The sequence below is a fragment of the Oncorhynchus gorbuscha genome, linkage group LG04, assembly GCF_021184085.1.
Source record: "Oncorhynchus gorbuscha isolate QuinsamMale2020 ecotype Even-year linkage group LG04, OgorEven_v1.0, whole genome shotgun sequence".
Taxonomy (NCBI): Eukaryota; Metazoa; Chordata; class Actinopteri; order Salmoniformes; family Salmonidae; genus Oncorhynchus; species Oncorhynchus gorbuscha.
In genome coordinates, this window is record NC_060176.1 from 60,449,658 (window position 1) to 60,474,054 (window position 24,397).

Below are 24,397 nucleotides of genomic sequence, written 5' to 3' on the forward strand. Positions count from 1 at the left end.
CAAAATCCTAGATGAAAACCTGGTTCAGTCTGCTTTCCACTAGACACTGAGAAATGAATTTCAGCAGGACAATAACCTAAAACACAAGATCAAATCTATACTGGAGTTGCTTAACAAGGCAGTGAATGTTCTTGAGTGGCCGAGTTACAGTTGTGACTTAAATCTACTTGAAAATCTATGGCATGACCTGAAAATGGTTATTTAGCAAAGATCAACAACCAATTTGACAGAGCTTAAAGAATTTAGAAAATAATAATGGGCAAATGTTCCACAATTCAGGTGCGGACAGCTCTTAGAGACTTACCCATAAAGACTCACAGCCAGTGGCGACCTGTCATTCATGGCATGTGAGGCAGAGCTTTTTTTTAGTTGCCTGTTTTGCATGTGATTTTGGCATTAATACGTGTCACATTGAACAACATTGAGTTAATAAAGCCGAATACAAACATGGTCTCTTTTTTGTTTTCTTGAGTAAGGCAGCTCCAAAATGCAGGTTTCAGCCTAGCTCAGCGCTTTCTGTGGTGGTGGGGCAGCCAGCGTTATCTAGTTGCGCCGTGATTGGCTCAGAGTTCTGTCACTCATGGGGAAACTACGTCACCCGAAAATCTACTGGGAGAGCTCGACTATTCAAGCCCCTTGTGCTGCCATAGCGTTACATTAGAAGTTCCCATCCAAGAAGGCTCAAGGTCATTGGCCACAGATAAAATTACATCAAATCACGTTATATCTACAGTAACTTTGATTGAACTGATCATGTCAACATCATACTTTCAACTGCATACTTTCATTCTCCATGTAAAAAAATGATACCGGCTTTAGAAGGCTTTATGGTGCTTTCAAGACAACTGGGAAATCAAAAAACAAAAACGAATCATGACGTCAGTGATTTTCAGGTTGGAATGTCGGAGCTCCAAGTTTCCGACTTGGAATTCCGAGTTGGATGACCGTTCAAAAATATATCCCAGACGGAGCAAATATTTTTCCCAATCAGAGTTCCAATCAGGTAAACACACAGAGCCACACCAGGTTGTCACCATGACTTGTCTTTTACCTTGGAGGCCTCTCCCTGTTTTAGACTGACAATTTTAAGATATTTAAAATTATTTTTGCAGGTTGTGCTTGAGCACATTCTTTATTCATGAGTTTAAATAATTTATGGGCTTTAATGGGCTTGTTATGTTCAGTTTATTATTGCTTTACCTTCCAAACCAGATAACTGTTTCACTACCTCCTTGTGGATAATTGTGCTAAGTGCATTTGGGAGAAGCAAATACAAATGTGTGATTCAAACAGTGTTGGGGAAACTACTCTGAAAATATAGTTTACCAAGCTACCAATTACTTCACAATGGTATAAATTAATCTACACTAAAGCTATCCTTTAGAAAAATATAGTTTACTTAACTATTTTTTTTCAAAGTAGCTGAATTATTGTAGTTAATCACATCAGTAATGTTAGTTAGTCATATCAGAGCTGTAGCTCCGCCCACCGGTGAAGTGGAGCAGAGCATGCTGGGCGATCTCCAGCTCAGAGATCAGCCCGAGAGTAGACAAATGAGAGAAAGTTCCAGCCATCCTTGTCTCTTCCCACCAGTTAGCTTTCAATGTGTTAGCCAAGGCCAGTGTGTGTCCTTGTTGACATACCCCCCACACACACACACACTTTGGTTGAAGCAAGTTGCCAGATCACTAAGTGCCTTAGCCCATCCATACTACATACACTGTGCGGTGCAGTTTCGTGCCTGTGCATCTTCAGCGTTATTTAACCACCTCAACTGCAATCCTACCTGTCTGTCATCTGTGCCCTTACCTTCACACGGTAACGAACACATAAAGTAAAACCTAACCTAAAGAATATACAGTCCACCAAGTCCTCACTTACAAGTTAACTACATCCAAACTACTTTGTGATAAATTATCATAATGTCATAGATTGCTAATTGCAAGAACAGATCACTCTAGTCAGATGTTAACATAATTTGTAATTTAGCCAATTAAACACAAACTGTGTTTCAAGTGAGAATTAGGAAGGTCTGATGCTGAAAAAGTAGAAAATTGTCTACTTCACCCATAGATTATTTTTGCTAAAAAGTTGTGGGTAGTTCCAGTAGTTAGCTACACCGCTACATGGGGGACAAAGTTAAATACTACTTAAAACACTACCAAGATTAGAATTTAGTTCAACTACCACCAAGCTACTACAAAATGCACTACTCCCCAACACTGGATTCAGTGCAGAAAAATGATTAATACAACATTTCAAGAAATAAAAAACATGACACCACAGTTGTATTGTGTATGATTGCAAATTAGTATTCAGATGAATAGTGACTTCAAGCCAGATCAATGTTGACAAAGATCCTGAACTCTACAGCTTAGCTGTATTGTTTCTCTGCCCAAATCATCTGTGTCTTATCACAGTCTCCTTATGGAGATGCCTGACATACACTTTAAACAACAGCCTCTTTCAGCCCCCACCTCTTTGAGCATTGTTATGCTCCAAAAATTGTCACCATGAGGTTGATCACCAAGTGCTGGATTCACTTCTTCCTCTGGTGCATGCAAACAGAGTGGGTTCTGGATGCCTGGCGTATCCTTGTGTAGGTTCTGGCTGCACTGGTGTCTGGGGAGAGCCGGAGGGTCTGCTGGTGCACCAGAGATGTAATGGAGGTGGCAGAGAGTGACGAGGTAGCGGTCGACAAGTGATCCCGAGGCCTCATCTCCATAGGGACGGCCCCTTCATCTGCTCCCTTCTTCCTCACTCCATGTTTCGACAATCCTGCACTGGAGGTCTGACTGGGATGGACAGAATGAGAGAACAGATGAAGAGTCTGTCAGGATGTATTTATGAAAACACTACTACTACCTACATGCTAAGGTAGGATTCCATTTTTGTTGTCCCTGTATTATCTGCAAACATAAATGGATATGTTCTTTATGTGGTGTTGACTTACAAAGGGCTGTGTTGTACATAGGGGGTGGGTTTTAGCTGGCTCTCGCTGGGTGTGTCAGGCAGAGACTGGGTGAATCCACAGCTGCTGGGGCAGGTAATCTGTAGAGATTGCAATGTGTTTAATGTTTACAACTGCCCTTATCATTGTTCAAATCAAATCAGGTGTATTCAATGGATCACAACATGCAGTAGTTCTCCAGCAGCAGTTTTGAAGTATTAGCCCCTTAGCCCCTTTCATCAGTTTCCACGGTCAACACACTTTACACTAAAGGAGTAGAACTGTCCCCTGGACTCCTACCTTGGACTCCACCATGGAGGCCCCTAGTTGGGCTCTATCCCTCAGTTTCACCAGGCTACTGTGCAGGGTGCTATTCTCCTGCTCCAGAACCCTAATCCGAACATAGTTAGCCTGTAACTGTTGCTCCATATCCCCCAACACATCCCCTGTGCCTGAGACAGAGTCAAGTCTTAGATTAGAATATGCACAGAGCTGTGACAGGCAGCTTGACATGGTGATAGCATAGTCAACATACTGTAATTGTAACCAGGTCTGTGTGGTAACTATTCAAAACCAAATGTAAGTAAACCCACACTGGCAAACAATACAGAAGTCAACATGGTGGGTCAACACGGAAAACACTGGGTTATTTAGGGAAATGAGCGTACTCTGTGGAGATCCCTGAGGCAGGGGGTTGAGCTCCGGGAACGCCACCAGCAGCCTCTCCCTCTGGGCTAACTCCTGCACCTCTCCTCTCAACTGATTCACACTGTCTTTCAGCTCACTCACGTGACTCTCCAGTCTCTGCTTCTCCTGCTGAAGCTCAGAACACAAGGCCTCAGGGAATGCAGAGGCAAGGCAGTTAGTTATACACAAATGATTGTTCTTTGGAAATAAAATAAGGTATTATATATGCTATGCTGAAATATGTATCTGCCCAATGTATGCAACCAGCACTATAAAATGAACTATATGAAACATTGCATTGCGGGCTGTCAGGTATTAATATACCTGTTCTTGGGTGAGCTGGGTTTCAAGTTGGTCCTTCTCCTCTGAGATGTGTGTCAGTCGTTCTTGTAGGTCTGTCTGTCGGTCCTCACTCTTCCCCAACTGTTCCTGAAGCTCCTCACACTCCTGGTCCAGAGCATCCACTCGCTCCAGCAGAGACCTCTGCTTGGCCTGCAGTGACTGTTGAAAACACAGAGTGAGACTGTGCAGTAACAACTCACTCACTTAAAAGACACAAAGCAGTGTTTTTAGATGAAGTCTTCAAAACATTTACTAGTACTGCCTCTGGTTATCATGACTGCCCCCATGAGAACCCAACTCCATACATGGTTGTTATACTGACCTCCTGTTGGCGACAAGCATTCTGGTACTTGGATTTCTCCTTGTCAAGTAAGAGCTGAGTAGTGGACAGTTGAGCCTCCAGCACTTGTGTCTTCTCCTCTAATTTACTCCGTGCCACTTCCTCTGCCTGCATGGACTTCACTTGCTGATGTAGCTCATCTCTCTCACACTCTGACAAAGAAAAGACAATGTTTCGCAGTTTTTCTGTTCACAACAATTAGATAACTTGGGCTCTCTCCTTCTGCTCCTAAAACATCAGACATGGGTGGGGGTGTATGTCCTTACCAAGTTTGTGTAACCTTTCTTTTTGCAAACTAATCCCTGCCTTCAGTTTGGAGTTGCTATCCTCCAGGGACACAGTGCCTAAAAGGGACACATTTATATTGTGAATATGATGAAAGCACCTTTACTCTTGAAATGTTCTATTATTTTGTCTCCCTTCAAATATATTGTTGTCAGCAAGGTTTCCTCTCTGTCCTCACTTGTTGAGTACTACTGTACCTCTCCTTAGCTCCTCGTGTTCTTCCTGCAGTCTCCTCTCTGTCTCCTCCCTGGATACCTGGGCCTCCTGCAGTTTTTGCTCCAGCTGTTTTTTGCCGGCTTGGTGTGTTGCCCTTTCACACTTCAGTTCCTCTTGTGCTCTACCCAGCTGAGCCCTGAACTCCTCCCGTTCCCTTTCCGCTGCCTGAAGGCTGTTTCTGAGAGGCTGCACTGTGGACCGCACCTCCAGCAGATGCTTACCCACCCGGCCCATGTCCCTGCGCTGCTCTATGGACCACTGGGACACATCTCCTGCAGTCAGACGGCCCTGCTCCAGGGTGTCATCCACAGCCACCAGAAGGCGCTGCAGAGAGGAGGGAAGGCCCTCACTCCGACACAGCTCCACAAGAGCATCACCAGTCTCCCTCAAACTGGACTGGACCTGAGCACAGGCATCACAGGGGACAAGGGATGACACTACTGTCTGGCAACTTACATTACGAGTGTCCGTGGATATAAGGGCAAGGCAGGAGGGGATGCTGCTTGCTGTTCTGTGAGTGGGACAGGAGAGGGAGCCATTTAATATTTTCTGTGGAGGACACAATGGAGTGCTTGCTGCTGTTCTTGAGGTACAGTGCTGAGACACTATTGATGGAGACTGTGGACAAAGATCACTTTTTGTGTTCAGAAGTGAGAATTCTGAAGAAAAAGTTGTATTTTCCTCACATTTTGGAGTTTTGATCACTTCTTGAATATCTTGCTTCATGCACTGAATAAGAGAGGGAAACAACATGGTCATAAGATATGCATTTAGCTATTGTATGTGAAAAATAAACACCAGGTGTGCTTTAAAACTCACCGCCCTCAGGTTGCCAACCTGGATCAAGTTATTCCAATAGTGTCTTACTACAAGGCCAATTGATACACATGGACCTTTTTGTTGAATGTGTTCTCTCTTCTGTCCTAACTTCAACTGCTCTGCATGGGCATTGAAACTTTGCAGCAGGAGCAGCAATCTAGGGGAAATAAATGGATTACAGTCATGTATAATCATTTCCAACTATTCCCTATAGCCACATCAGATCTTTACAATAAGCCATAATGTACAATAACTTACCTGTCAATCACCAACTCCAGCAAAACAATATGTGAATGCTGATTGAATTCCTCTTCCCCATCAACAAAGTCGTATTGTTCCAATAGCGACACCAGGTCCAGATTGCAAGAAAGCTTATCTGGGAACTTCCAGGAGGGGAATCGAACTGGGCCTGTCCGAGAGAAGACATCGAGAACAGCACCTTGAAGATCTATTAAATCTCTCCGGAGACTTTCAACGCAGTCCTGACGTCCTAAGAGATGTGTCATATTGACAAGCCTTAGTATCTTGCACTCTTTCTCTCATGGATTGTCTCAAGGCACTTGTTGTTGTTGTGCCTTCAGGAAGATGATGTGACAGAGAACAGTGCTGAGTTGGATGTTGTCACTTTATTTCCATAGCGACCTGGTAGTAGAACTGCAAATCCCACAATGCTTAGATGTGTTTCCGGAAGTAAAATACCTCCATTCCGGGCAGGTCAACTGAAGAACAACGGTCCTATTTGGAAATAGTTTTGTTCAATTAAATCAGTTTCTAGACAAAGCTATAGTACCACAACAAGTATTGTAATTGTGAAGAGAACGAACCTCACTTTTTAATAGATAAGCCAAGCAAGGAATTAACGCAGCCATGCCGCCTGGGCCTGTACAAATTGTTCAACTAGAGCCCAACAACAGGGTAAGATCTGGTACTTTCAATCTATCTTTATCAAATCCAAGTGTATTGGTCGCATACACAATTTAGCAGATGTTATAGCGGGAACCGCGTAATGCTTATGTTACTGCTCCTAACAATGCATTACAATGTCAATCGAGTACACAAAAATAATACTAAATAAATAAAGATCAAGAAACGTCTGCACTAATCTAGCTACGTTAGCTAATCAACAACCCAAACAGCACTAACAGTAATCCGAATGGAATCAATAAGCGTGTACACCGGATGAGTTTACACAAATTGTACTAAGAATGGTACTGGTATGAACAGCAGTAGATACGTTTGGCATGAGACATTCCCCAATCCCAGCAAGCAGTCGTTTTGCTGAGCAACTCCTGCTGTCCCGGCTGGTACTTCCAAAAAGTAAAACGAATATATATATATATATATATATATATATATATATATATATATATATAAAAATATATAAAAAGTTACATGCAACCGAAAAAATGCCTTGTCTGGAAATAATCTATTGTTTATCTAAAGTATTGTTTTTTAGCAAGTGCGCATGCACCTCTAATGTACCTCCTGCGATATTATAAATGTAATTAGAATACACGAAGGCTTTTATAGAAATATTAAAATCACTGTAAAAACACTGTATTGTCTAGTTAATCTACTTACATTAAATATTATTGCATTCTGTGTAGAGCTAGTGAAACAACAGATTGATATGATGTTCATATGCTCAGTAGTGGAAAAAGTACGCAATTGTCATACATGAGTAAAAGTAAAGGTACCTTAACAGAAAATGACTCAAGTGAAAGTTACCCAGTAAAATACTGCTTGGAGTAAAAGTCTAAAAGTATCTGGTTTTAAATGTACTTAAGTACAGTGGTAGACACAGTTCTCAATTGTCATACTTCAGTAAAAGTAAATGCTATACATGAAATTCCTTATATTAAGCAAACCAGACGGCACCATTTGCATGTAATTTTTTTATTACAGACAGCGGCAAATCAAATGATATTTGTCACATACACATGGTTCCACTACAACTACCTTATACACACAAGTGTAAAGGGATAAAGAATATGTACATAAAGATATATGAATGAGTGATGGTACAGAACGGCATAGGCAAGATACAGTAGATGGTATCGAGTACAGTATATACATATGAGATGAGTATGTAAACAAAGTGGCATAGTTAAAGTGGCTAGTGATACATGTATTACATAAAGATGGCAAGATGCAGTAGATGATAGAGTACAGTATATACATATGAGATGAGTAATGCAGGGTATGTAAACATTATATTAAGTGGCATTGTTTCAAGTGGCTAGTGATACATTTTTTACATACATTTTCCATTATTAAAGTGGCTGGAGTTGAGTCAGTATGTTGTCAGCAGCCACTCAATGTTAGTGGTGTCTGTTTAACAGTCTGATGGCCTTGAGATAGAAGTTGTTTTTCAGTCTCTCGGTCCCAGCTTTGATGCACCTGTACTGACCTCGCCTTCTGGATGATAGCGGGGTGAACAGGCAGTGGCTCGGGTGGTTGTTGTCCTTGATGATTTTTATGGCCTTCCTGTGACATCGGGTGGTATAGGTGTCCTGGGGGGCAGGTAGTTTTCCCCCGGTGATGCGTTGTGCAGACCTCACTAACCTCTGGAGAGCCTTACGGTTGTGGGCGGAACAGTTGCCATACCGGGTGGTGATACAGCCTGACAGGATGCTCTCGATTGTGCATCTGTAAAAAGTTTGAGCGCTTTTGGTGACAAGCCAAATTTCTTCAGCCTCTTGAGGTAGAAGAGGCGCTGCTGCGCCTTCTTCACCACGCTGTCTGTGTGGGTGGACCAATTCAGTTTGTCCGTGATGTGTACGCCGAGAAACTTAAAACTTTCTACCCTCTCCACTACTGTCCCGTCGATGTGGATAGGGGGGTGCTCCCTCTGCTGTTTCCTGAAGTCCACGATCATCTCCTTTGTTTTGTTGACGTTGAGTGTGAGGTTATTTTCTTGACATCACACCCTGAGGGCCCTCACCTCCTCCCTGTTGGCCGTCTCGTCGTTGTTGGTAATCAAGCCTACCACTGTAGTGTTGTCCGCAAACTTGATGATTGAGTTGGAGGCGTGCATGGCCACGCAGTTGTGGGTGAACAGGGAGTACAGAAGAGGGCTCAGAACGCACCCTTGTGGGGCCCCAGTGTTGAGGATCAGCGGGGTGGAGATGTTGTTACCTACCCTCGCCAGCTGGGGGCGGCCCGTCAGGAAGTCCAGTACCCAGTTGCACAGGGCGGGGTCGAGACCCAGGGCCTCGAGCTTGATGACGAGTTTGGAGGGTACTATGGTGTTAAATGCTGAGCTGTAGTCGATGAACAGCATTCTCACATAGGTCTTCCTCTTGTCCAGATGGGTTAGGGCCGTGTGCAGTGTGGTTGCGAATGTGTCGTCTGTGTACCTATTGGGGCGGTAAGCAAATTGGAGTGGGTCTAGTGTGTCAGGTAGGGTGGAGGCGATATGGTCCTTGACTAGTCTCTCAAAGCACTTCATGATGACGGATGTGAGTGCTACGGGGCGGTAGTCGTTTAGCTCAGTTACCTTAGCTTTCTTGGGAACAGGAACAATGGTGGCCCTCTTGAAGCATGTGGGAACAGCAGACCGGGATAAGGATTGATTGAATATGTCTGTAAACACACCAGCCAGCTGGTCTGCGCATGCTCTGAGGACGCAGCTGGGGATGCCGTCTGGGCCTGCTGCCTTGCGAGGGTTAATACATTGAAATGTTTTACTCACGTCGGCTGCAGTGAAGGAGAGTCCGCAGGTTTTGGCAGCGGGCCGTGTCAGTGGCACTGTATTGTCCTCAAAGCGAGCAAAGAAGTTATTCAGTCTGTCTGAGAGCAAGACATCCTGGTCTGCGACGGGGTTGGTTTTATTTTTGTAATCGGTGATTGACTGTAGAGCCTGCCACATACCTCTTGTGTCTGAGCCGTTGAATTGCGACTCTACTTTGTCTCTATACTGACACTTAGCTTGTTTGATTGCCTTGCGGAGGGATTAGCTGCACTGTTTGTATTATGTCATGTTACCGGTCACCTTGCCCTGGTTAAAAGCAGTGGTTCACGCTTTCAGTTTTGCGCGAATGCTGCCATCAATCCACGGTTTCTGGTTTGGGAATGTTTTAATAGTTGCTGTGGGTACAACATCACCAATGCACTTGCTAATGAATGAACTCGCGACAAAATGGGGTCGTGGTCCGCTTTTCCGAAAGGAGTGCAGGGGAGGGCCTTATATGCGTCGCGGAAGTTAGAATAACAATGATCCAGGGTTTTACCAGCCCTGGTAGCACAATCGATATGATGATAGAATTTAGGGAGTCTTGTTTTCAGATTAGCCTTGTTAAAATCCCTAGCTACAATGAATGCAGCCTCAGGGTATGTGATTTCCAGTTTACATAGAGTCAAATAAAGTTTGTTCAGGGCCATCGATGTGTCTGCTTGGGGGGGGGGAATATATGCGGCTGTGATTATAATCGAAGAGAATTCTCTTGGTAGATAATGCGGTCGACATTTGATTGTAAGGAATTCTAAATCAGGTGAACAGAAGGACTTGAGTTCCTGTATGTTGTTGGGATCACACCATGTCTCTTTAATCATAAGGCATACCCCCCCCCCCCCCCCCGTCCCTCTTCTTATCAGAAAGATGCTTGTTTCTGTCTGCGCGATGCGTGAAGAAACCAGCTGGCTGTACCGACTCCGATAGCATGTCTTGAGTGAGCCATGTTTCCTTGAAGCAAAGAACGTTACAGTCTCTGATGTCTCTCTGGAATGCTACCCTTGCTCGGATTTCATCAACCTTGTTGTCAAGAGACTGGACATTGGCGAGTAGTATGCTCTGGAATGGTGCATGATGTGCCCGTCTCCGGAGCCTGACCAGAAGACCGCTTCGTCTGCCCCTTTTACGGCGACATTGGTTTGGTTCACTGGCTGGGATCCGATCCATTGTCCTGGGTGGTGGGCAAAACACAGGATCCGCTTCGGGAAAGTCGTATTCCTGGTCGTAATGATGGTGAGTTGACGTTGCTCTTATATTCAGTAGTTCCTCCTGACTATGTAATGAAACCTAAGATTACCTGGGGTACCAATGTAAGAAATAACACTTAAAAAAACAAAATACTGCATAGTTTCCTAGGAACGTGAAGTGAGGCGGCCATCTCTGTCGGCACACTTCAACAATCAGACATCATTTGCTAACACAGTATTTGTGTTTCGTGAGTCCGCAAGATCAGAGGCAGTAGGGACGACAACGCGTTATATTGACGGGAGCCATCATTCTGTCCTGCTTTAGCATTCAAAATGTAACGAGTACTTTTAGGTGTCAGGGAAAATGTAAGGAGTAAAAAGTACATAATTTTCTTTAGGAATGTAGTGGAGTAAAAGTAGAAGTTGTCAAATATAAATGGTAAAGTACAGATACCCCAAGAAAACTACTTAAGTAGTACTAAAAGTATTTTTACTTAAGTACTTTACACCACTGCATATGCTGTGATAAAATCAATTACCTTTCCTGCTGCTGGATCAGCCGACCTGTGCAAGGCAGCAGAAAGGAAGGGGTGAACCTCTTGCCAAAATCTGTCTAAAATAAGCCTAATGTGTTTTCTATGGGCTTATTTTGGACCTAAGTTTGTTGCCCGCCTTTGGGACAATGACTCATGTTTAGATTGGAGACATGATCATCTCATTATATATACACATCTCTCTAATAAGCCAGATAGCCTCGGTTGCCTCAACATGACAATATTTGTAAAGCCTCACGAGACAGATAATTTCTGCATTATATATTATTTCAACAGGCAGATGAGTCAACAGAGGAAACCCCAGCAACGAAACCCATAGTTGGGATCATCTATCCACCTCCTGAGGTCCGAAACATCGTCGACAAGACTGCCAGTTTTGTAGCCAGGTTGGTTTTTCAGTCTCATTCTCAGTCGTGTTTTTATAAAATTGTATGACATCATATTGCAATGGTCACGCATCCTTTTCCTTCCATTAATTCTCAGGAATGGACCAGAGTTCGAGGCAAGGATCCGTCAGAATGAGATCAACAACCCAAAGTTCAACTTCCTGAACCCCAACGACCCATACCATGCTTACTACCGCCACAAAGTCAATGAATTCAAGGAGGGCAAGGGCCAGGAGCCGTCTGCGGCCGTACCAAAGGTCATGCAGCAGCAGGCCCTGCAGAACTCACAGCAGCTTCCTCAAAAGGTGTGCCTTCCTAGGCATTCGCTGTTTTTTTATCTATCAATTTATAAATCACTGATTTGTCATTTGTTCACTGTAAAGTGTAAGACATGATTGATGCCTAAAAAGAGCTATTCTAAGTTATGGTTTCCTTTACCGGTAGGTGCAGGCCCAGGTGATTCATGAGACAGTGGTGCCAAAGGAGCCTCCACCTGAGTTTGAGTTCATTGCTGACCCTCCTTCAATCTCGGCATTCGACCTGGATGTTGTCAAGCTGACCGCCCAGTTTGTTGCTCGCAACGGGCGCCAGTTCCTCACACAGCTCATGCAGAAAGAACAGCGAAACTACCAGTTTGACTTCCTGCGACCTCAACACAGCCTCTTCAACTACTTCACCAAGCTGGTGGAGCAGTACACTAAGGTACAGCGTCATACCAATTATTCTTGATTGTGGCATATATCTTGTTGAAATATATAAAATAAAAAAATGTAACCTTTATTTAACTAGGCAAGTCGGTTAAGAACAAATTCCTATTTTCAATGACGGCCTAGGAACAGTGGGTTAACTGCCTTGTTCAGGGGCAGAACGACAGATTTTTACCTTGTCAGCTCGGGTATTCGATCTTGCACCCTTTCGGATACAAGTCCAACGCTCTAACCACTAGGCTACCTGCCGCCCATCATATAATAATTTGGCTTGTTTGTAGGATAACATGTCTTCAGCTGGTTGTGTTGTGATGCCAACCTGTGTTTGTCTTGGGTCATTTCCCACCTAGATTCTGATCCCTCCCAAGGGACTTCTGATAAAGCTGAAAAGAGAGTCTGAGAACCCCAGGGAGGTGCTGGACCAGGTATGTCCCTGAAGCTTTGATGTCGGGTTTGCCCACCATAAGCTCTTGAAATGGCCATAGTCTATAATGCCATACATTAACAGTTTATCACCTGGCTTTACCAACAGGTGAGGTACCGTGTTGAATGGGCGAAGTTCCAGGAGCGTGAAAGGAAGAAGGAGGAGGAGGAGCGGGAGAAAGAACGTGTGTCCTACGCCCAAATTGACTGGCATGACTTTGTAGTGGTGGAGACCGTGGACTTTCAGCCTAATGAACAAGGTAGAGAAATTAACTGTCAGCCAGACAAATTAATATGAATAGATAGTTCATTTTCGGTTCCTGAGCGATTGTTTTCCACCGCCTGTGTCACTAGTTTTGTAATGATGGTGTTATGACTTGTGTTCCAACAGGCCACTTCCCCCCACCAACAACACCCGAGGAGCTGGGAGCTCGCATCCTGACCCAGGAGCGTTATGACAAGTTTGGAGAGAGTGAGGAGGTGGAGATGGAGGTTGAAAGTGAGGATGAGGAGGACGATGAGCGGGAGGACCGGGATGATGGGCGTCCCACACAGCCTGATCAGGACACACAGCTGCAAGACATGGATGAGGTTAGTAGACAGACCTGTTTCAGTATACACACACAACAGTAGGATGTCATTAACTTATTAGCTTATTACTCCTTAACAGAGTTACTGATTGAACATGAATGTAATATTACTATTATTGGGAAATAGTGTAATCAATGTAGAGTCACATGAGTCTTTGATGCCTTCTGCCCAGGGTTCTGATGACGAGGAAGATGGCAAGGCACCATTGCCCCCAGACAACCCCATGCCACCCCCACTGCCCCCTACTCCAGACCAGGTCATTATCCGCAAGGACTATGACCCCAAAGGTGAGAGAGATTCCATCATCAGAAGCTTAAACACCCCTTATGCTAGATGTTTTAATATCATGTATGACAATAAAGGTCAAGAAAATACATGCATGTTCTTCATTTGCCCTTACATTTGATACATTTTTCATGCCCTGTAGCCTCCAAGCCACAGCCTCCAGCCAAGACTCTGGATGAGTACCTCATCTCTCCCATCACGGGTGAGAGGATCCAAGCCAGTAAGATGCAGGAGCACATGCGCATTGGGCTACTGGATCCCCGCTGGCTGGAGCAGAGGGACCGGGGCATCAGAGAGAGGCAAATCGAGGACGAGGTTTACGCCCCTGGCATGGACATTGAGAGCAGCCTGAAACAGTTGGCTGAGAGGCGTACTGATATCTTTGGCGTGGAGGAGACAGCCATCGGAAAGAAGATTGGAGAAGAGGAGATCCAGAAGCCTGAGGAGAAGGTGAGTGCAAGTGGAGAGGGAATAGCCATTTGTTTTCTTTTTGTGTAAAATAAATGTCTAAGAGGAATCGAATACTAGTCATTAGGTTATAATCTCTAACTTAATTTCGTTGTCATTATGTGGTCAGAGTTTTTACTTAACGCGCCTTCCTTCCTTAGGTGACCTGGGATGGGCACTCTGGCAGCATGGCGCGTACTCAGCAAGCAGCACAGGCCAACATCACCCTACAGGAGCAAATTGAGGCCATTCACAAGGCCAAGGGACTGGTGCAGGAGGATGAAAGCAAAGAGAAGATTGGACCGAGCAAGCCTGAGCTTTACCACCATCATCATCAATCACCCCTCATCTCCTCTGCCCCCCTTCTGCCCAAACCCAGCCCTCCAATGAACACGATGGCTCGGGCCCCTCCTTCCGCAAGTTGCTTTCTTGTTCAATAGAAGTGTTAAAGCATTTATTTTATGTAACATTAATTTGTTAATATATAAGGTTGACTGTCTATTCTTCCTTGTGAATCATGCAGATGCTGCCCCCTGTACGCACCACTCTCCTGTCAGCTGTGCCTGTGATTCCACGGCCCCCCATGGCCCCTGTGCAGATGCGCCTGGCCCCAGGGCAGGTTCTAACACCCATGCCTCCCATGATGCATGCTCCCCGCATCAACGTGGTACCCATGCCCCAACCACCTCACATGATGGCCCCCAGACCACCCCCCATGGTGGTACCAACTTGTAAGAGATCCATTGCTATACTATTCCCACAGTGTTAAATACTTTGAAATCCAATGAATGACTTCAGAAATATGCAGTGCAACAAATTACTTTATTTACTATTTTTAAGCATGTTATTGATAGATTGACTGACTTTAATCTTCTTTCCTGTCCAGCATTTGTCCCTGCCCCTCCTGTCCCGCAGCCCCCCCGCCCTGACCCTCAGCCACCTTCCCACCCACCCCCACGCCATGATGATGAGCCTGTCACCAAGAAGATGAAGACAGAGGACAACCTTATACCAGAGGAGGATTTCCTCCGCATATACAAGGTTTGTTGGCCTATTAAATATCATGGACTAATGGCAAAATGAGGTAGTGTGAATGATCCACGGCTGTATTTTTATAAGCCATGTTGGTCATCCTATGCTTGCTGTTGGTAGTTCTGTATATTGACATGTAAAGGTTATTCTACTGTATATTATTTTATAGGGTTCAGTGTCGGTCAAAGTACAAGTTCCCAACATGCAGGACAAGACGGAATGGAAGCTAAGTGGACAAGCGCTCAACTTCACTGTCCCACTCACAGATCAGGTATGTTAGTAGTTCACCGACCATTCCACTCTCCCTTTTACCAATACAGTATATATTATCATGAGTGCACGTCCATGAAGTCAAATTTTCTGGAATATTTCACATTTCTGAACTTTCCATTCTATCTCACCACAGGTATCTGTTATTAAAGTCAAAATCCATGAAGCCACTGGCATGCCAGCTGGAAAACAAAAGCTACAGTATGAGGTAAGCATTGTTGTTTCCATTTAAATAATTGTATGTGTAAATATAAACTGACATGACTGGTTATCATTGGAGTCATTTACATCTATCACTTCTATTACAGGGAATTTTCATCAAAGATTCCAACTCGCTGGCCTACTACAACATGAACAACGGTTCAGTCATACACCTGGCACTGAAGGAGAGAGGTGGGAGAAAGAAGTGAACATCCCCTCAACAGGTTTCTCTGCCATACACAGCCAGTTTGCGACATTTTGTCATTTACCCCCAAGTAATTATTATAATGTCCGAAAAATTGGGGTAAATGAGCAACTTTATCAGAGCAGCTCTTTCAAATGATTTATGTCCTTTGTTGGTCATACCAATTGTAAAGAATGTTTGAGGCGTAGTCTATAAATAACCTATAATTAGTTTTGGTTTCGTATTTTAAGCGTTGATTCTTTTCTAAATGTTAATTGTATTGTTTAAGGGGATTGTATGCATGCAGGTGGTTTCTGTCCAGATTTTCCAGCCCATGTCAGTCCATCAAATAAAGTAATAAAATGTCACCATTATGTCATTTGAGTGGGTTCAGTATTTTGAATGGGGGCATACTGTCATGGTGTGCAACTGGGATATGCAGCTCAAAATATTGAGTAGGCAGATGTTCAAGAGGTTGAGGCAGCTGATGTGACTACCAATGGGGAACGCAAGTTGCAACCACTGCGCTAGATGAGAGCGCAGGCAGGACATCCGAACTTCTCAACTTGCCTTGACAAGGAAACAGAATACATGGAACAGGAGGAAGGAAGGAACGACACAAACTGTCTTTTAGCTTGCTACGCCAACATGACATAAGCAACAAATGCACCTTTGTGGTGAATTGTGCTACCTAGTTAGCTAGCTGGCTAACTTTCTAGCTAACTAATTCATTGCCACATTACAAGCTAGCTAGGCTAGCCAGATTCGTTTACGATCATTAACGCGCACACGGCAGCTAGCTTATGTTACAGTCTGAAAAGGGTGGGACGTCAACATCACACGGGAAAACGTGCGGTGTTTACTAACATTTCGCTCGCTCAGTTACGAATGTTGTTGTTAATAACTAGATGAATTAGCTAGCTAGCTTACATACCAGACGATAGCTAGTCCTGACAGCCATCGTTAGCTAGCTACGTATTCCATGGCATCAGTTTTGTTTGTAAACGTTCGCCTGGTTACATACTGTTGGTTGTGACCGTGCCAAAGAAATATATGTATTATTGAGAGAATCATGGCTAAAATAGAGAATGGTCGCCAGTCGGCCGACTCGAGAAGTATCCGGACCATTAGTAGCAGTCATATGGACGACGAGAGCTCCCTTGGCTCAGACTCCGAGATGAACGGCTTTACCAACGACAGGCACACTGATAAATATGGATTTATTGGAGGGGCGCAACAGTATTCAGAAGAATCGTAAGTAACGTTGGTGTTCTGTTCACATTGCCCCATATAATTTGTAAGCTTGCACACTCCTATAGTTACTTGGGTGTGTGAAATGTGACTACATCAAATGTGTGTTTTTAAAGGGTTGTCTCTTTAGTCCCATCTATGGAAAAAGGCATGCCTCCAGTATCAACCTCCCAATTAATGTGAATGGGGCCATTTGGGGTGTACTTTGCATAAACGCACTGTTCTTACCGAATGTGACTTATTTCTCTAAGTTGTTTAAATACCCTGTATCATTTTAAGATATATGAACCAATTTACTCTAACTGCGGACTAGCATAAAGTCTCTATAAGCAGAGACCCTCCCTTGAAGCCACCGGTCTGTGCTAAAGTTCTGGGAAGGCCCCTGATTGTTTACATACAGTGTTTGGTCTTGCTTAGGATGATAAGAACCAAACACCCTGAAAGGGGGAACTGAGAATAAACCTTTAGGTGTGAAGGGCGACGCTGACCAGCTTTATCATCTTAGTCTCCATTCCTGTTCATCTCCCTCTTTTGTGGTGTCTTTGAATCACAATGCCTTATGGACACTGCCGTCATATTAACTTTTGGACTATGCAGCTGACAGCATGGGGACTCAAATGCTCCCTGTCATGATTGGAGGGACACCAGGCTTTGTTTTCCTGAGCACATTCTTCCTTTTACACTTGGTTCAGCACATGTTTTTCATGACTTTGACTTGTCTCTTTTCTTTTAATAGTTAGCTTACATTAAGTTTAAGTCTTAGGATGTAGGATGTACAATTACACATGGATTTTCTCAATGCACCCTTCTCCTTCCAAATAATTTAATATGTCAACAATATGTATTTTATTCCAATTTCCTCTTTTATGGTTTTGCCAGAGGCAACAAGAGGTATATCTCTCTAAGTGTGAGAAGTCTTTGTTCTTGTGCTTATGTCCATGCCCTGCAGTGTAGTACACTGCAAATGGAAGGAATGAGTGAAATTTGTGCAAGCACTATCTGTCTGGGAGCTTCCTGTGTTCTGTAGTGTTGGATGGCCTTGAGCCACATCTCTGGTGCCCCATTGTTGGAGTGCCTCTTCTGGCTCATGCTTTTATAGGAAGTGGGAGACAAAGATTTTTTCTAGGTGATAAACCAAATTCTACTTAAGTACAGCAGAGTCTATTTAGTTTAGTTTGTGTAAGGTGGTAGGCAAACTGGAAAAGGAAGATACACATATTTATCTTAGCTTTGGGGATTGGAGTGAATAGAATTACTGCTAGAATCTTTAATTGAAACAATAGGAAAGCGTTTTCCACCCCCATTTTTCTGAAAAGGGAAGAGATGGGGCTGGAGAAATGTAACCGCTCTCAAATGCATAGACAATACATATCATATCATTGTATCCATAGCTCTGTTTTTACCAGGCTTTGAAGCTAAACAGTTCTTGTTTACATTTGACTTTGTTTACTAACATTTGGGTAAACTATTTTGTGTTCTGATGAGGTACTACAGTTGAACTGAGCACATGAGGCATTTCTATGTTATATTCTTCAAGAATCAATGGGTATAGATCAATCATTCAGAAGACAAAAAGTGGATGCAGCAACTAAGGCTTCTGGCTTTAAGAGGAAAGAGGGTTGTCCAAATTTAAAGGCCTCTCTTTGAAGACTTCTTATATCGCATGATTACAAGGTTGTGCTGATGATTACATGCTGCTTGAGTGCCATCAAGCCAAGCTATAAGAAAACATTAGGCCTATATATTTTCTCATGCTCAGTTCCATTTCTTGGATGGAGGCATGGAGCCAAACGTACCACATTATAGCATTACCTAATCTCTTTTCTGGTTCTGCACAAGGCCTGCCCTGCCTGCCTACGTAGAGAGAAAATCAAATGCCTCCCAGATACCTGTTTTACCCTTTCCTCCCGCTTAATTTTTTAAAACCTTTAATGCTTCAGAAACCGGTATATTTGCATTCTAGTTCTACACCTTTTTTTATAAAACAATTTGAAACTCTAGAAAGCTATAACATATTTTTATCAAATTAATTCTATCATTTTGCTTAGATTTAGGAAGTTCTAACACTTCCTCCTTGTTCTTCTGTCTCTCCCTCAGGGCTCAGGATGTCCCTCCAGAGGTGCTGAGGCAGCGAGAGGTCAAGTGGCTAGACATGCTGAGCAACTGGGACAAATGGATGGTCAAGAGACACAAAAAGGTCAGAGTTGCTGAGAGTTGGTACATTCATAGTGCTGACACAACTTCATTTGTTGCCGTGTCTAGACTGTTGTGACACAGTCTCTTACCATCTGGTGGTCTTAATTATTCCTCAAACGATCCTAAATAAGTTCTTTCACAGTATGTGGCAACTCCTTAATATGTTATTAGCCAACCAGGGCCTAGTTAGTTCTTGCATCTTGATAGCACTCTGCTCTGGTTTTGTAAATCTAAGTATTGCTTCCATGCCATCCTCTGTCCAGGCATGTTGGGGGTTTGGGCTGTATTGTAATGGCTGCTACAGCACAGTTACTGTTAGAACAACAACACTGTTTGTGTTCCATAATAATTCAGACAAGCCAGTGATTAACCTGCATGTCAGACACTGACTTGTTTCTTCCCCAGTAAACTTTAATGGTTGGAAGAAGTGTAAGGCTTTGGATAGTTTCCTTCATGGAGGTTGTTCAGGGCTTTGGCGTCTCAGGCCGGTTGGTTTCCATCTCAAGTTGCCTAGCCAGTTCTACCCGTGTGTCTAACGTTAACTATTAAACTTCAGCCTAATCGCATGAGTCAGCAGCAGGGCATAACACAACCCATCCCTTTATATCCCTCACCGACTCCATGTTGGAACACGTGACCGAGCAAGACTCTGGGTGGGGGTAACATCACATGACCCATCCCTGTAAAAAGTTAGGGTGGAGATTGCAGGTTTGACAGCGACTAGTTTGTTCTCACTGCAAACTCAAGTATGCCTTGGTTAAGGGTATTACCACATGAAATGCACTGAAGTGCACACACTTAAATAAACACAAAAATGATCAGTAAGCAATGTTTCCTCTGGCTGCTATGCTGGTTGATCCCAGAGTTCACTCAGGAGTCATAGTGCCTCTGTTTCCCCTTCTCTACTTTGTTGTTCCATGACTTCCTCCAATGGCTGTTCATACTCTTCTGGAAAGAGTGGCAGTAGCTTATGATCTCTGTAAAAAGAAATGGACTGAGTAGAAGTGTGAATGAGTCATTCAACTGAACGCATAGAGGATTGTATAGGTCCAATGGCTTGTTTTGTTTCCATGATTACAGCCTCCCTCCAGTTCAGTCAACGATACTGACTCTATAATGCTCTAGTATAACAACTCTCTTGTAATGCAGCTGGATTTTTACTGGAACAATCTTTGGTTGGTAATAAATACATTTCTCTGTCTCTTTAACAGGTGAGACTGCGGTGCCAGAAAGGAATCCCTCCCTCACTGCGAGGCCGTGCTTGGCTCTACCTGTCAGGAGGAAAAGTGAAGAGGGAACAGAACCGGGGGAAGTTCGAGGTTGGTTATGTTCCTTCTCTTGCTCACGCTCTCTGTTTGTTTTTCCTGTGTGGGACTGAGGTTGGTTATGTTCTTTCTCTTGCTCACGCTCTCTGTTTGTTTTTCCTGTGTGGGACTGAGGTTGATTCTCCCTAGTGTTGTTTCAGGAGCTGGACAGTCAGGCTGGAGACCCAAAAGAGCTGGATGTGATTGAGAAAGACCTGCACAGACAGTTCCCCTTCCATGAGATGTTTGTATCACGAGGGGGCCACGGGTTAGTTGTCTCACACAATAGGATCGTTTATCCTCACTCAGGGACTAATGTTTGACATTTAGTCTTGTCTGACCTTTGTCCTTGTGTGTGTTCATTGCTGTGTTCATGGGTTTGTGTGTGTGTTTGTTTACCCACACAGACAGAAGGACCTGTTCCGTGTTCTGAAGGCCTACACGCTGTACAGGCCAGAGGAGGGCTACTGTCAAGCCCAGGCCCCCATTGCTGCTGTGCTGCTCATGCACATGCCTGCTGAGGTGAGCCCTGTGCCTCTTGTGCTCTGAACTGTGGTTCTCTCACAATGACTCCCTGTCCTGTGGTTTAGCTAATTGAATAGTGCTCTCGACCAGCTTCCTTCCTTTTGTGACCCTAGTTACAATGGAATTGTTTATGTACGCTACACCTATAGCTAGCCTGCCGTAACTTTGTGCTTTAGTTTTGTTTCCCTCTAAAGGTATGGTTCCAGTCACAATTTCCGAACACCATCATCTGTATGTTTTTCCACAGGATGCATTCTGGGGACTGGTCCAAATTTGTGAGAAGTACCTCCCTGGATACTACAGTGCCGGGCTGGTAAGACATGTACCCTTCACTAATGCACTACCAGATAAGGCCCATAGAGTAAGGTAGACCACACAATGTGTTTTGTTCTCCTGTCAGTATGAAACTACGTACTTCTCTCTCCTCTGTCCCTGCAGGAGGCCATCCAGTTAGATGGAGAGATCCTGTATGCTTTGACGCGGCGTGTCTCCCCCATAACCTACCGCCACCTGGAGAAACATAAAATAGAGCCCATTCTCTACATGACAGAGTGGTTCATGTGTGCCTTCTCCCGCACCCTGCCCTGGGCCTCAGTACTCCGTGTCTGGGACATGTTCCTCTGTGACGGTTCGTTAGTTGCAGAAACTCCCACACAAACATCTGTCTTGGATTCATTCAGTTACAACCTCCAATTTATACACTGGAGATCGGCACTATTGTTGATCACCCATTGAGATAATCAGTAAAGTTCCGGTGATGCTTTGCAATTGTGGATGTTAAACTCTGGAATCATCCCTCATGTCCAGTTAGTGACTGTGTGACCTATTACCCATCCCCCAGGTGTGAAGATAATTTTCCGGGTGGGCCTAGTGCTGCTGAAGTGCATGCTGGGTACCCGTGAGAAGCTGAATGCGTGTCAGGGCCAGTATGAGACCATGGAGCTGCTGAGGGCCATAGAGCCACGCTACATGCAGGAGGGCTTCCTCGTCCGGGAGGTAAGGGCTTCCTCGTCCAGGGAGGTAAGGGCTTCCTTCTTCCTCGTCCGGGGAGGTAAGGGCTTCCTCGTCCGGGGAGGTAAGGGCTTCCTCGTCCGGGGAGGTAAGGGCTTCACTAGCAGGGAGTCAACGACTATAGAGATACATAGGAATTACACAATAATAAACACAGGAGAAGTATCGTCTTCAAGCACACTGAAATACATCTAGCTGCTGAGTCCGGTTAGATAGCGATTAGAATAACACCCCTATTTTACCCAGACTGGAAATATCATCTGTGCCTGGCTAAAGAGAACAATGGCTGTGTAGAAATGTAGAGTTCAGAGTGGAAGTTAAGTGATTCACAGTTCTGACTGGTCAGTGTCTAGTCCCTCCCTGGCTTTGTGTGGTTGTCTCTTCACTTTGACAATAGCCTCTCTGATAGTGTTGACCATCCTCACTGTGAGTGACTATGAAGCTCCTTTAGCCTCAGGCGTTTGACATTTACTAACAAGGTTAAGATAAGGACTGGAATGTCTCACCACCTAACAAACCTTTTCTCCTCTTGGCCATTAGCACTATACTTTGTGAATCACATTTCCTACAAGATAGCCTAAACCAATTGAGTATTTTCGTACATAAGTTTCCCAGTGTACTGCATGCTTATAATCTATCAGTGACCAGCAGTAACCTCTCTCTCTTTCTTTTCCTCCCTCAGGTTCTGGATGTGCCCATCTCAGAGCGGGACGTTGAGAACGAGCACCATGTTCAGCTGAAACGCTGGAGGAAGAACCGCGGTGAGCTGCACTGGAAGTCTCCTCCCAGAATGCACGGTGCCAGGGCTATCATGGCTTCGGAGCCTCCCAGTCGCCAGGACCTTCGTCAGAACCCCACCATCATTGTCGAGTCGCCCCTGCCTGCCCCTCAGCTGCAGAAGAGAGAGAAGAAGGGCAAAGAGGAGAAGAAGAGCATTAAGAAAACCCCTCCTCCTGTCATGGAGATCCCCAACCCTTATAATTTACCTGGTGACCCTAAGCTTCCACTCAGAGATCCTCAGCTTCCACTCAGAGATCCTCAGCTTCCACTCAGAGATCCTCTGCCTCAGCTTCCACTCAGAGATCCTCAGCCTACTCTGAGAGACTCACCAGCACAGAAGCTCCTCGTCAATGACACACCCCTCCCAAACACACTTAAAGACTCTCACCTACCCCACCAACCAGCCCTTAATGACCAACCAGCCCTCAACGACCAACCAGTCTTTAACGACCAGTCTCTTCTCAAAGAGTCGCCCCTCCAGATGTCCAGACAGAGCCTGAGTAGCACAGAGGCAGATCATCAGGACACATACCTGTAGCTCTCGCTGTGGGCAGAAGGTGGAACTGCATGTGTGAAACTGGGCCTGATGGTGAGTGAGAGAAGAACTGGAACAACCCCTGTTTTATCCTGGACAGTTCTCATTCACTCGCTCACTCACTCTCAGGCCCTCTGCATGCCAACCAAGCCCTCTGTCTCTTTATCAGGCACTAGCACAGCTCAGCCATATACCAGCAACTGGGTGTACCATGGCTAATGTCACTGCAGCCCAACTATGGGCGACAATTGTATATTTTTCATATGATTTTTATTCTGCCTGCTTTTAAGACACCGTATTGCCTAGAGCAAGCACACAGTCAGCAGCATACACTAATGCATCACTGCCAAGTGGTATAATCCTTATGTTACCTCTTCATGCTTCTTCACTCTGACTGTTACTGATGTGCAAGGGAGATGGTGTTCTTTGTGCAAGGTAGATGGTGTTCTTTGTGCAAGGGAGATGGTGTTCTTTGTGCAAGGGAGATGGTGTTCTTTGTGCAAGGGAGATGGTGTTCTTTGTGCAAGGGAGATGGTGTTCTTTGTGCAAGGGAGATGGTGTTCTTTGTGCAAGGGGATGGTGTTCTTTGTGCAAGGGGATGGTGTTCTTTGTGCAAGGGGGATGGTGTTCTTTGTGCAAGGGGATGGTGTTCTTTGTGCAAGGGGGATGGTGTTCTTTGTGCAAGGGAGATGGTGTTCTTTGTGCAAGGGGGATGGTGTTCTTTGTGCAAGGGAGATGGTGTTCTTTGTGCAAGGGGGATGGTGTTCTTTGTGCAAGGGGGATGGTGTTCTTTGTGCAAGGGGGATGGTGTTCTTTGTGCAAGGGAGATGGTGTTCTTTGTGCAAGGGAGATGGTGTTCTTTGTGCAAGGGAGATGGTGTTCTTTGTGCAAGGATGGTGTTCTTTGTGCAGAGATGGTGTTCTTTGTGCAAGGGAGATGGTGTTCTTTGTGCAAGGGAGATGGTGTTCTTTGTGCAAGGGAGATGGTGTTCTTTGTGCAAGGGAGATGGTGTTCTTTGTGCAAGGGAGATGGTGTTCTTTGTGCAAGGGAGATGGTGTTCTTTGTGCAAGGGAGATGGTGTTCTTTGTGCAAGGGAGATGGTGTTCTTTGTGCAAGGGAGATGGTGTTCTTTGTGCAAGGGAGATGGTGTTCTTTG

At 44.6% G+C, this 24,397-nt stretch overlaps 3 protein-coding genes across 6 annotated transcripts; 2 read left to right on the plus strand and 1 right to left on the minus strand.

The window, feature by feature from the left end:
- Nucleotides 1–829: 829 nt before the first annotated feature.
- On the minus strand, nucleotides 830–6,928 carry LOC124034389 (coiled-coil domain-containing protein 157-like). Of its 2 annotated transcripts, XM_046347521.1 has the most exons (10): nucleotides 5,898–6,920; nucleotides 5,640–5,796; nucleotides 4,802–5,549; nucleotides 4,586–4,663; nucleotides 4,302–4,471; nucleotides 3,962–4,138; nucleotides 3,619–3,787; nucleotides 3,251–3,402; nucleotides 2,954–3,051; nucleotides 830–2,795 (listed from the first exon to the last, which is right to left on the minus strand). In XM_046347521.1, the coding sequence occupies exons 1-10, from the start codon at nucleotides 6,143–6,145 to the stop codon at nucleotides 2,540–2,542; spliced, it is 2,253 nt and encodes a 750-aa protein (XP_046203477.1). In that variant the 5' UTR covers nucleotides 6,146–6,920; the 3' UTR covers nucleotides 830–2,539. The 2 variants fall into 2 exon arrangements, with proteins under 2 accessions (XP_046203477.1, XP_046203478.1); XM_046347522.1 differs by lacking the exon at nucleotides 830–2,795 and having other exon boundaries at nucleotides 3,251–3,341; nucleotides 5,898–6,928.
- LOC124034388 (splicing factor 3A subunit 1-like) lies at nucleotides 6,323–16,013 on the plus strand. 3 transcript variants are annotated; one of them, XM_046347520.1, is made up of 15 exons: nucleotides 6,323–6,554; nucleotides 11,390–11,499; nucleotides 11,597–11,804; nucleotides 11,944–12,201; nucleotides 12,557–12,631; nucleotides 12,739–12,889; nucleotides 13,021–13,220; nucleotides 13,393–13,507; nucleotides 13,648–13,955; nucleotides 14,114–14,368; nucleotides 14,476–14,683; nucleotides 14,839–14,993; nucleotides 15,154–15,255; nucleotides 15,391–15,462; nucleotides 15,563–16,013. In XM_046347520.1, exons 1-15 carry the CDS (start codon nucleotides 6,507–6,509, stop codon nucleotides 15,662–15,664), a joined length of 2,367 nt encoding a protein of 788 aa, XP_046203476.1. In that variant the 5' UTR covers nucleotides 6,323–6,506; the 3' UTR covers nucleotides 15,665–16,013. The 3 variants fall into 3 exon arrangements, with proteins under 3 accessions (XP_046203476.1, XP_046203474.1, XP_046203475.1); XM_046347518.1 differs by lacking the exon at nucleotides 6,323–6,554 and adding an exon at nucleotides 10,375–10,605; XM_046347519.1 differs by lacking the exon at nucleotides 6,323–6,554 and adding an exon at nucleotides 10,375–10,605 and having other exon boundaries at nucleotides 11,950–12,201.
- Nucleotides 16,014–16,058: 45 nt separating this feature from the next.
- On the plus strand, nucleotides 16,059–23,815 carry LOC124034390 (TBC1 domain family member 10A-like). Its single transcript, XM_046347523.1, has 9 exons — nucleotides 16,059–16,893; nucleotides 18,988–19,087; nucleotides 20,298–20,405; nucleotides 20,552–20,658; nucleotides 20,798–20,912; nucleotides 21,163–21,228; nucleotides 21,354–21,543; nucleotides 21,757–21,911; nucleotides 22,609–23,815. The coding sequence occupies exons 1-9, from the start codon at nucleotides 16,712–16,714 to the stop codon at nucleotides 23,242–23,244; spliced, it is 1,659 nt and encodes a 552-aa protein (XP_046203479.1). The 5' UTR covers nucleotides 16,059–16,711; the 3' UTR covers nucleotides 23,245–23,815.
- The last annotated feature ends 582 nt before the right edge of the window (nucleotides 23,816–24,397 follow it).

Coding starts and splice junctions, on each gene's coding strand:
- LOC124034388 (XM_046347518.1), top strand. CDS start 10,444: ATGATGTGCCCGTCTCCGGAGCCTGACCAGAAGACCGCTTCGTCTGCC. Junction 11,805..11,943: donor CACAGCAGCTTCCTCAAAAG/GTGTGCCTTCCT, acceptor CTTTACCGGTAG/GTGCAGGCCCAGGTGATTCA. Junction 15,463..15,562: donor AACAAAAGCTACAGTATGAG/GTAAGCATTGTT, acceptor CTTCTATTACAG/GGAATTTTCATCAAAGATTC.
- LOC124034389 (XM_046347521.1), bottom strand. CDS start 6,145: ATGACACATCTCTTAGGACGTCAGGACTGCGTTGAAAGTCTCCGGAGA. Junction 3,788..3,961: donor CCCAGCTCACCCAAGAACAG/GTATATTAATAC, acceptor GCATTCCCTGAG/GCCTTGTGTTCTGAGCTTCA. Junction 3,403..3,618: donor GCCTCAGGGATCTCCACAGA/GTACGCTCATTT, acceptor ACTCTGTCTCAG/GCACAGGGGATGTGTTGGGG.
- LOC124034390 (XM_046347523.1), top strand. CDS start 16,712: ATGGCTAAAATAGAGAATGGTCGCCAGTCGGCCGACTCGAGAAGTATC. Junction 21,229..21,353: donor GATACTACAGTGCCGGGCTG/GTAAGACATGTA, acceptor CTGTCCCTGCAG/GAGGCCATCCAGTTAGATGG. Junction 21,912..22,608: donor AGGGCTTCCTCGTCCGGGAG/GTAAGGGCTTCC, acceptor TTCCTCCCTCAG/GTTCTGGATGTGCCCATCTC.